This window comes from Pipistrellus hanaki (genome assembly GCF_964339955.1).
Source record: "Pipistrellus hanaki genome assembly, chromosome: 11".
In the NCBI taxonomy this organism is placed as follows: domain Eukaryota; kingdom Metazoa; phylum Chordata; class Mammalia; order Chiroptera; family Vespertilionidae; genus Pipistrellus; species Pipistrellus hanaki.
In genome coordinates this window covers 49,045,987-49,057,523 of record NC_140513.1, presented here as the reverse complement: position 1 = coordinate 49,057,523, position 11,537 = coordinate 49,045,987, and the positions used below count along the sequence as shown (strand labels likewise).

The 11,537-nt window shown below is 43.7% G+C and overlaps 1 protein-coding gene across 1 annotated transcript; it reads right to left on the bottom strand.

Moving 5' to 3' along the window:
- Positions 1–2,955: 2,955 nt before the first annotated feature.
- On the bottom strand, positions 2,956–9,515 carry LOC311630298 (spermatogenesis-associated protein 31D1-like; the record flags this gene model as incomplete). The annotated part of the gene is made up of 3 exons (XM_084899158.1): positions 2,956–6,586; positions 7,455–7,500; positions 9,371–9,515. 3 exons carry the CDS (start codon positions 9,513–9,515, stop codon positions 2,956–2,958), a joined length of 3,822 nt encoding a protein of 1,273 aa, XP_084755284.1.
- Between the last annotated feature and the right edge of the window lie 2,022 nt (positions 9,516–11,537).

The window sequence follows — 11,537 nt, the reverse complement described above, 5'->3', positions numbered from 1 at the left end:
TACTATGAACTGTATTTACTTCTTGTATGGATTTGAGAGAATTCACTCAAATGACTCCTCAGGGTTAACTAAAAGGCAGATCAGAACTGATTGCCAAAGCCTCTAAAGCTCCATGCTGTTTGCTTCTGTGGTGCATAAGTGCGTTCCACATGTGTTGTGATAAATATAAAAGAAAGAGGAAAGCTTGAGCATAGGCACATAGCATATGTTTGAGATGGATGACAAAATGTTTCAATGGGCTTTTTCACTTTATTCTAAAAATGGGATCTATTACACATGCCAAATGATAATTATGTAAGTTGGGTGAGATTACATGGGAAGATATATTGTGCTACATGCTTTTATGCATGATAAACATTTCTGTGTTAAAAAGTTTAAAAAACAAAAGCTCTTTAAGGGTAACTCATAAAGGGAGGGAGGTAACAAAAAGATGATAGCCAAGAGTTCATCAGTCCTTCAAGATTGCAATATATCTCTTTCTCAATTAGGGAGTGTCATTCATTCCTTTGAGGTTGGGAAGGAAACTTCTTTCCATAGAACACAGGAATAAAAAAGGAAAGAAAGAATATGCAAATGTTTTTTTGTCATTTTTTTTAAAATTCCCATCTCATGGCTTCTAACATCTCATAACAGTGGTCCAGCATACCTATTGATTAAGTAATGGCCTTAGTTTGAGGAAAGTGAGATTTTTAATGGATATTTGTAGAAAAAAAAGGCTAAAGAAAATAGGCTAATTATGCTTCATTTGTTTTGTTCATGTGTTAGTAAGCATGAGAGCATTATTTGTGGAATGAATGATTTCCAGGTAATTCCTTGGCACCAATAGAATCCATTGTGATATCTGATGTTACTTATAGGAAGACATCCCTGAAAAAACACAAGAGTTGAAATTTTGCCAGACAGGAAGGATTCAAGGGGACTGGAAGAGGCTCATTGTAGTAGAGCTTTTTAAATGTTAGTCACTAGATAGACCATCCAGTCTACCTTAGTAAGGGAGGAAGCCAAGAATTTCATGGATTGACATCAAGTAAGTGGATAAATGAATGGCTTCGAGTTGAAAATTAACAGTGGGCCTTTGTGCTGGAAGGATAGCAGATGAGGCAGAGGATAAAAGGTCAGACTATATTCCTGAGGGCAGAGATGTTCCTGATAATAAGAACTGCAGTGTGTGAATAACTGCACTGGAGTGGAAATAAATGACATTAAGATGAGGTGATGTAGGAACTGGGAGGCTGGGTTATTGGCTGTTTGTCATATGGATGTTAGTGCCCTCCACTGCCTGCTTACCTCTTCATCTTCCCTGCCTTGGGCCTCATTAAACTTATTTGTACTAGGACTTTCACAAAATTGAATTTTTCTGTGATCTCTAGCTCCTGATATTGTAAGGCCAATGACATAACTGTGGGAAGAAGTCTCTAGTGTGGTAGTGAAAAGGGGCTTTGGTGGACACTGGTTCTTGGTTAATCATTGTTCTTTTCTCTCCACTCAGGGTTCACAAGGCTGGGTTGAAGACCTCCTGAAGTGCTCATGAGAACAATCATTCCATTTTTGGGTATCAGTCTGTACAAGTGGATTTGCCTTCCCCCCAGACCACTATAGTATGGACATGTGAGTAGATTTGCACCCCTCTCCCAAAAAAGCATTCCATGAAGGTCCATGATAGCCCTCAAAATCTGTAACATCTGTGCATAATCTAGAACTCTCCTCTGGTTCATGAGCCATTAAGTGTTCTGGGGAGATTCATTATCGCTTCACCAAAACCATATGAAAGGTGGCAGGTCATTCCTGATAGGGAACTGCACACACTAAGGGCAAGACCCTCTATATTCCCATCCAGCATGGACAGAAGAAAGGCACCAAGTTCACCTTTCCCAAACACAGGGATGCCGTGCCTGATGCCATCCCTGCAAATACTGCTGTGGAGCTCAGGGAAAAGCCCCATGGCTTTGGAGCAAGGCATCAGTGTGCTGTGAGGTGTGCTCTGACCAGTCTTGGCAGGTGGAGTTTAGGTCACTTAGAGGAAAAGCTGGGAGCAAGGGAATTTCCAGTGTGGGGCTGATGAGGCATAAACCTTTGTTCCACCAACAAGGTTATTCTTTCCCTTCTTCATTTGTTTTTACTTTCTCACTCACTCTTAGCATCTTTTCCTTACTTTCAGTTTTATTTGGTCTGGGAGGTAGGTAGTTTCCTGATTAACAATTTTATCCCTGATAGTTAAGTGATGATGATTTGAAAAAATATATATTTAATCATCAATCCATCAAACTGAAGAAACACCTCAAATGGGAACCACTTTCCCAGGTGACTTTCCAGAGGGTGTACTTCAGTGTCAAGGATAGGGTATGTTTACCTCACATGTTAAGGTGACCTACTTGAATCAATTTTAAATGGTGTCTATGCTGTTCTGAAACTGTATCCAGAGTATTCTGAGATCCATGCCATAATATCCCCCCAAACAGTCAAGGTTCACCCACCTATGGAATCCTCTGGTCACTGACTTTTAAATAATAATTAGGCCACTGTCTCTTCTTCACTGACACTTTCTGAAAAATATACCCATCCCTGATCTTCAGATGTGGAAGGCCTGTGTCCCCAACTGCCTTAGAGGACATAAAGCATTCCCTAAAGGGGAAGGTGTGGGCTGCTCTCCATGTTCATTAAGGTTAAGCTATGGTGGGAGACAGAGCCCATCTCCTCAAACCTCATCATGGAGGAAGTGGGCTATGAGGAAGGGCACATGATATCTGTTTCTCAACAAGAGCTCCAGGCAATGGTCATTTTTTGGAAACCAATGGAAGCAATCAGTAGGAGCTGAACTTCCTCCTTTCTTTCCATAAGCACAAGCCCTGAGAAACCCTAAACCCATGCCCCCAACTCAGGACACAGAGAAGACATCACTATTATTATAGAAAAATTTATTAGGCAAGTCAATATTCCCCTCCAGGGAGGAAGGAATTATTCGGGGGAAGGAAATGTTTTCCCCTGGAAATTATAGAGAAGCATTGTGTGCCTAAATCTTGGAGGCTGATGTCTGACAGCAGTGCCTCCAGCAGTGGTGGGAACAGCAGGAGGCCCCTTGGCAGCTTGAGGCCTGCAGGTGGGGCTTGGAGGAGGCACAGTTCCCTTGAGACACACAGATTGGGGGTGCTTATGGCATACTTGCTGGTCCTTTAATGTCACTGCTTTTGAGCAGGATCTTTCATCCTTCCTGCTATGTCTAATACTTGTGGCTCTCTGGTCATCAGAGATAGCTGCTTGGAGGCCAGACTTCATATTTGTCGCGTTGGAGAAGGGAGCCCTACAGTTTAAATCACAGTCCTGCACTGACTTTACCCTGGCCTGCACTGCTCCCATCTGCACAGGTTTCCCCGACTGCACTGCAGAGGGATGGGGCTCTTGAGGGAAGGCGGTAGCTCCTGCCTGCCTATGCCCCTGTTTCTCCTCTGGGCACTTCACAATCTCAGACCTGACTCTGTGGACTTTCTGGGTCCCAGTGAAGGTAGCTCTGCTCTTAACTGGGCCTCTGCTCTGTGCACATGATATGTGTCTTTCCGCTTTTGGGATGGTTTCTTGCATTGTCCCTGTGATTGAAGGATGGGGTCTTTGAAAAAGGTTCTTCATTTTAATTATAAAAAGGCTATCTGGAGGAGCATGTCCCTTCTGGGGCAAGTTGTGGAAAGACTTGCTTCCATGCATGTCCTTTACATCTGTGTCCAGAGGAGGAAATCTCTTCCCTTTAGGTTGGGAAATTATCACTCGAGCATCTCCTCCACCAAGCTCTTCATATTTAGAGCCTGTAGGCTTTGGGGGAGGGCACACAGTATCTTTCTTTACCTTTGGTGGGAAATTTTCATCCTGGCAGGACTTCAATGCATACCTTTGAAGCCGAGATTCCTGCTCCTTCTCTATCCTGACTGTGCTGTCCTCTGAATGTACATGCAGCACCTGATGAACTTCCTTGTTCACACTTGAGACACACTTGGCAGGAGTCAGGGAGGTTTTGTCAGTCAAACTGCCTGAGTCACTGGACATGTCCTTGGGATGGCCTTGGGCCTGGCTATGCTTCCTGCTCTCCAACTTCAAGTTCAACTCACCAATTAGTTGCTTTCTAAGTTCTGATAAGTTAGCTGGATCTGATATTTTAGATGGTGGGTTTTCAGTAGTCACAGTGGTGTCTCTGGTTTTCTTTTGGGAGATCCCTGGCTGGCTGGTTGTCACAGATAGAAGAGTATAGAGCTCCTCAGCCCTGGCTATCTCCCTGGGCTCGGTGGGCATGGAAGCAGGTTCTGCTTCATCCCTATTTGTGGCCTCTGGCATTTCAGTTCTGTCAGTAAAATTCAGATTCTTATTCTTTGGTGCAGATTCTCTATTTGCTTGCCTTGCAGGCAGCTCTGAAGGTTGAATGTTGCCTGTCAGAGAATGACTCTGACTTGTTTTGCCAGGGATGGTCTTTGTGACAGACAGAGGTGGTGGTTGGGATTCCACCATTGTCTCAGTTTCCTCTGAACGTCCTTGTTGGATCCCCTGTTCCTCCTTGTCCACAAGTGAGGTGGCAGGGAGATGAAGATTTAGGACAGTGGGTGAATTTTCTTTTCGCACTTTTTCACTGTGAAGACCCAGAGGCATAAAGTTCCCAGATTCAGTGCTCACCTCTGAAATCACTTTGCTTGAGGAGGAAGAGAGAGGATAGATAGTGGAATTAGAGTTAGTGCCTCGATCCTCTGTGGATTCAAGGACTTTGGGAGGGAGGCCTCCTAAAGTCTTCGTGGGCAAGTTGGTATCCTGGTCTTCCAACATCTCTGGTGCACTTACCTCAAGGAACTTGTTCAGACAATAGTCCCCACCCACTGATGGTGGCAGACTTCTTTGTTCAATTTCCCTGTTGGATTCTATTGAAAGTATATGCTGGATAGAGTGATGTGAACTCTGCACAGTCCTAGGTAGGTGACCTTCACTCATTTCCCCAAATTTTTTGCTCAGATGTACTTTCAGGGAATTTACCAGATGTCTCTGATTTACATTCTGCATTATCACTTTCTTTTTATCAATGTCACTTTCCACACCCTTATCTGAATCACTGTCAGAGTCAGTCAACACACCTTTTGGATAACTACCTAAGCTGTCTGTCTCTTCATCAGACTGCTGAAATGTTTCTGCGCCCTGCTTATAGAAGTCTGCTGATGGGGTGACTCTATTTAGAATTTCACTACCGTTGGCCTTATATGTAGAGATCCATGAGAGGCCATAGCAGCACTTTGGCTTAGGTATTTCTGAGCAATCGCACCTAGGCTTCATGAGTGACAGAGACTCATGGATCCTGCGGGGCAGGCCCCACCGGTGTTGGATGAGCCTCTTCCTAAGGTGATGTTCAAATTTCTTTCTAAACTCAGCACTGAGAGGATACTCAAAATGATCAATGGAGATTGAAATTTGGGTCTTAGAGGGCCCACAGGAAGGAGATATGGGTGCTGAAGGACAGCAGGCTTCCCAAGAACTTAGAGCCAGAGAAGGTAAACCCCACAAACCTTCCTGTTTCTTCTTTAACGCATTCAATTCCAGTTCTTCAATATCAGATGTGGTGAGACTTTCTAATTCATTCAGGGGTGTATGGCAATACACTCCACAGACCTTAGTCTGGTCTATGAGACCAGCTGGTAGGATTGGGAGTGGGGATTGAAGGTGGACCTGGGGTTGGAGGTGAGTGAGAGGTGAGTGATGGTATAGAGGCAGAGTTTGAGGCAGAAGTTGAGGTTGGACCTTAGGCAAGGATGGAGGTAAGAAATAAGGAAGTCCTGAGGATCCTTGGCCTATAAAGGCATTTGAGATGCTATTGAAGATTGAATAGTTACCGGAGACATGCACAGCAGAGAGCAAGGACTCACTGTGCAGAGTTGGAAGCCCCCAGAAAAGCTGGATAACTTCTTGCTTTAAATTATCCTCCAAGGTCTTAGGATATGAGTCATGCTCTACTGAGTCATGCTCTTCAGAACTGAGAAAGAAGACTTGTGCTGGATCTATAAGTTTGACTGCAGAATCTTCCACAGAAGAGATTTTTGTAGAATGAATGTCAGACAACTTTTGATGGAAATCATATGGTGTCAAGGTTGAAGAGAAGTGTTTGGTTTGGGGTGAGGAATGTTGTCCCAGAAGTTCAGATTCTGAGTGAGAGGATGGCTCTGTAGTCAGAGTTTGATATGATGGTGATGGTGACAGAAAATTGCCTAAGGCGGTTATTGAGTTAGTGGGGAGAGAAGAGGGAGATGGTGGGGAAGGCTCAATCAGAGATGTTGGTGTGAGTTCCCCTTTAGGAACTCCTGGGAAAGCAGAAGACAGATGGAATGAAGGCTCTGCCACAAGAGCTGTCACAGGAGCTGTGGAAACCACAGGGGACAATGATGGAGAAGACTTTTCCAGAGCTGTCATGGGAGCTGTGGAAACCACAGGGGACAATGATGGAGTAGTAATTTCCAGAGCCTTTGAGAAAAGCCGATTGACTTCAGCTGTTGCATTGTTACATATGTCACAGGAGGGGTCTGGACATAAAAGTTGACGAAAGTGATTGGAATCATGATTCCGTCCCAGGGGGCTGCGGGAGACAGGAAGTAAAATGATGCAGCCAAGGCCACAACAAGGAAAGGAGGACCTGCTGTGGGTGGGGCCACCTAAAGCCTGCTGCCCCTATAATTTGGTCCACATCCATGACTTCACAATGCACTCATCCCAAGGCATTCACTCTCATTCCTGTCCTATGGCAACCCCTCCCATGACTAGGGAAGGCTCCACTGAATCCCTAGAATAGCAAAGGTCAGGCACTAAGTAGCTCAGGAATAAGAGGAGATGGCTAGTCACCTTTTCAGGAAAGCAATCAGCTCTCTTTCCTCCTCCACTTTCTTGTGGTAATATCTCGAACCTGGGAAACCAGGAAAGTGAGTTACATGTAATGAAGGTAGACTTATAGGGAATATGCAGGGGTCCTTTAATGGGAGAACATTGGGATATTAGAGTCTGAAAGCCCCAGGAATGATTAAATGAAGTCAAATGGGCAGCAGTGTGTTAATAAGGTTCCCTTGTGTGTTTCTTGTTTAATAAAGTACTTTCATGCACATTATCTCATTTGATGCTCAAAACCACTCTGTGAGGTAGAGGCCAATGATCACAACAAAGAAGATTCTATTCATCCTTTAGTCAAACTACTTTCTGAAATCAGGAGACAGAACTTCTGACTCTCAACATCTACTGTGTAATACCCATGGCCTGGGTCCTTCATTGCTTCTTACTGAGGGACAGCAGAGCAGGGAATCTAAGAAGTGTCTCAGGTTCTGTATTTCTATGAGTCTCTCCTATGAAGTCTGTGATTCATGAGAGGGAATATCTACCAAGTGACCTAGCGATCATGGAAAGGAGAGAGGAAGTGTAACCCTTGGGGAGCTGAGGTGGAATAGGCAGAAACTTACGTCTCCATGTCCCGCCTTTCCTTCTCCTCTTGACTTTGCCCTGATGCTAAGAAGAAAAAGGAAAGAATGAGAGATTGGGAATCGTTTTTCTCCTTCTATACCTAGGAAACTCAGCATTTGCTCTCTAAGAATAATGGCTCTCTGAGCCTAAGGCATTTAAACTTACCGAACGTTATCTTCCTTTTACCAGATTTTAAAGTTTAAAAATGCATTAAATTTTTCTTCTTTGAAAAACTCCAAGAAGAATTTTGTCTTTGAGGTGCAAACATGGTTTTCTCAGAAGCCCTCTGCTCAAATAGGGTATATAACCTGAGGCCTACAATTGCTTCTCTGTTCCCTCAGATAGGACCCAGTTAACCTGACATGGTGCTCAGAGGCCTTCAGAGGACCAGCACTCATCACCCCAACACAAAGGCATGGACAAGTGATGCCTGACAGAGCAGCATGGCTCAGGATGAAGTGCTGGTTAACTCTGATGTCCTACAAAGATCCTCAATTCTCTAAATAACTGGATCCAGATCTAGGGAATCACTATGTTTGGAGCCAGAAACCTGCCACCACACCCAGATGGTCTGTGAGCTTCATATGGAAACCTGAGTCCTCCCTGAACCCCTAGCCCTGCCTGGTTTCTTCCCTTAGAAGAGTGATGTTCTGTTGTCTCCTCAGATGTTGTCCCATCTTCAGTGTATCTCTGTCTTAACCAAACTCCTTTAGAAATGTGGAAATTTAAATAACAAGAAAGAATTCTACTGAGGCTTGCTCAGTGTTCCTTACCCTATGTGTCTGTTCCCTTTTCCAGAAGGTTGGGATTAATGGAATTCTCATGAAGAAAATAAAAAAAAGGATTAAGCTCAACACCAAGATGATAATTACGTTGTGTTCACTATATGAACATTCTGGGCAGAAGCTCAGGTAAAACTCTCGTAGGCTTTTCAGAAATAGACTGGGTTCCATTTTCTGAATCGCAATGCTGCTTGAAGCAACTGAGCTCTGAGAGTGCAGAACCTTGACTTTATAGTCTTGTCTGCATCACAGAGCATTGTGGAGTCACAAATGGTTTCTGAGAGTGGGGGCAGGTACACCTTCAAGAGGGTGTGCCCACAGCCCCAAATTAGTGCTCTGCTTCTTTCACCTGTAATCCAGATATTAGCTGGGTCCCCTTTAATGTTGGAAACCTTGACTTTGGTCTCACCAGGTCCACTACCTTGCAAGTCTGACATACTCTCTGGAAATTTTTCTTGTGCCTAGACATTTGCACTGAGGATCATATATGTCCTCAAATCCAACTTACAGAAAGCCAGGTTCAGAACTAAAAAGTCTTTTAGACTTCCTTAGTTCTTTTTTTTTAATGTTTAATAGCAAATGTTTTTCAATAAGTTATAAATGAATAATACCAGTTTAAAATATCATCCCCTCCTCCCCCCAGGAATGCATCGCATATATTTTGCATACATCTAACGCCTAAGTTCTGTAATAAAGCTCTCCACAGGACATTTCAGGCTGCCATGGACGTGGCCAAGTTGGTATGGACAGAGTGTGATCCCCACAAAACCCCATGAGAGCTTCTCAGTTGAGGTACATCCCCACACAGGAGTCTGGTTCCAGATTTCAGGCTGCACTTGGCTGTATTGTCTACAAGGAGGAGTCTTTTCCAGAATCTCTACTTGAATAACTCGCTGCTATTTGAGAAAGCTCATTGGCTGTAAGTCATTCGTTTAGGACTCATACATTTTTAGTTTCCTGGGGACAATACTTAGTGCTCTCTCACTGCCATCCCTGTTACTATCCCTGGGCTGAGCCACATGCTTACTGCTGTTCTCAGGGTCCCCAAAAGGCAACTGGTTTACATTAAAAGGAGGTAGCCTCTCAGGGCTGTCAGCACCCCCCTTACTTAGTGGTAGACAGAGCATGCTTACTTGTACTCCTGTTGAGTCTCCCTGAACTCTCACTATCTTGAGTCCACAGAATTTCTGTGCCATGGGGCTTCTCAAATGCTATAGGTGAATGGAAAGGCAGGTACTGAAGTAGCATGTAGCCCTTCTGCTCATGCTTATTTTCCATTGTCTCCTTGGTTTCACTGGTAAACCTGAATTTTAAGGTAAATTGCTAAGAATCACAAAATGGTGGCAGTGCAGCATTAAACCCAGCATTGAGTGCTCCTGAATGTGTCCCCTGAGTGACAGTGCAGGTTGTATTCCTGTGACCTGATCTGTAGCTTCTTTGCTTGCCTTGATTCACTCCCTGATCTTACCACATTGCACTGTGTGAACTTGAGGGTGTCAGTAAACCTCTTGGAACCTCAGCTTTCTCATTGTTAAGATAGGAATGCACAGAGTGCTTATTTTCCAGATTTGGTATCAAGTGTTTGTTCTTTGTCTATCATAGAATTGGCCAACAGAAAAACAGAAATATAATGTGAGTTGAGAAAGCCAGTCCCATATGTACTTTTAATTCTGTTACCAGCCAACTCTGTAGAGCTCATTCTGATTTTTCCTCCCTAGGTCTTTGCTCAAAAGTAACCAACATCCTGTCTCTCTTCAGGAACATTCTAAGGTGGCCCCCATGAGCTCCACCTCTGGGTGTACTGTCCTGAGCAGGTGGAACCTGTGCTTCAATGGGATCCAATTCCCATGATTATGTTACTAATACTTGACTCTGAATGGAGATTACCCTGGGTGGGCCTGACCCAATCAGAGTAGCCCTTAGAAGAGAAAGAAGCAGTTGCAGACATTTTCCTTCTGCCTCCATGAGTTCTATAGCTGCAGGCACTGAAATCTGCCAATAAACCTGAGGCTCTGATTAACCCAGCCCCACATGACTCTTTGACTACAATCTTGTGAGTCTTCAGCAGAGAACCCAGTGAACCCTAGGTCTTGATTCCTGACCGTTAATAATGGGACATGATTCATGTGTGTTGCCTTAAGCCACTGAGCTTGTGGTGATTTGCTATGCAGCAATAGAAAACTGATATGTCTAAAATACACTCTCTACCAGCATTCTCTGTTCCTCTTTCCTATATTATTTTCCCTCGGAGCAGTTTGCTACCTGAAGTTATATTATGCAGTTGTTTCCTTGTTTAGTCTGACTGTCCCACTGGATTATAGTCTCCACAAGGGAAGGGACTCTGGCTTGTTTACTACTGAATTCCCAGCTCCTTACAGCAGTGCTTGGCACACAACAGGCACTTGGGCCATATGTGTTGAATGAACTCATAAACAAACATGTGTGTGTTCAGTGTTTACGTAATTTAAAAACAATTCTTACAGATGTACTTCACTTCAAGCAAATTTGGCCTGGAAATCTTAATTTATGTATCAAAAAGAGTTTACTGTTGGTTCTTATTTTCTAAAAGAATATAAAGTACAAAACAAGTCATCAAATATACGATTTAAGTGCAACTCTTTAGGAGTAGATGTATTGCCTCTACTCCTATAGAGCCTCATTGCAGTTTCTTTTAAGAATGTGACTGTATATTGACATCACACATTTGGGAGTAGGACAGAAGACAGATAACCTTGACGATGTGCCCTTTTTGAAGGACATCTCAGTGAGAAAGTGCATGGAGTGGACTGAATGATTAAAGTGCTACCAATGCAATTGAATGGTTCACACCAACAAAATTACATGAAACATATTTCAGGGATGGTGGTGCCGAGGACAAGGTAATGGGTTACTTAAAGCTGTTATAATAGTGAATAGCTTTGTGAATTAAAAGTTACATCCAAATGAAAATGGACAAAATAAATGTGCTAATACCCAGTGCTCTCCCCTATGTGTTCATTTGTGATGCTCAGTGGTACACTGGGACACTCAATTTCTCTTATTTTCATGAGGAGTAATATAACAGTTAAAACTACAAACAAGACAAAGAAGAAAGGTTTGCAGTGCTTTCCATTGTAGTGTAGCCAAGAGTGCTGTCTGTCAGGGAGGAGCCTCTTGGCATCCTTGCCGTTGGCCTGGGGTGAGGACTCACAAGTGGGTGCCTTCTACTGGCCACTCAGCTATGTCCCCTTCACCTCCTGCAGCGTCCCAGCAGCAGTGCTGTGACAGCTCAGATTTGTCTGAAATAGCAAGCAGGAGGTG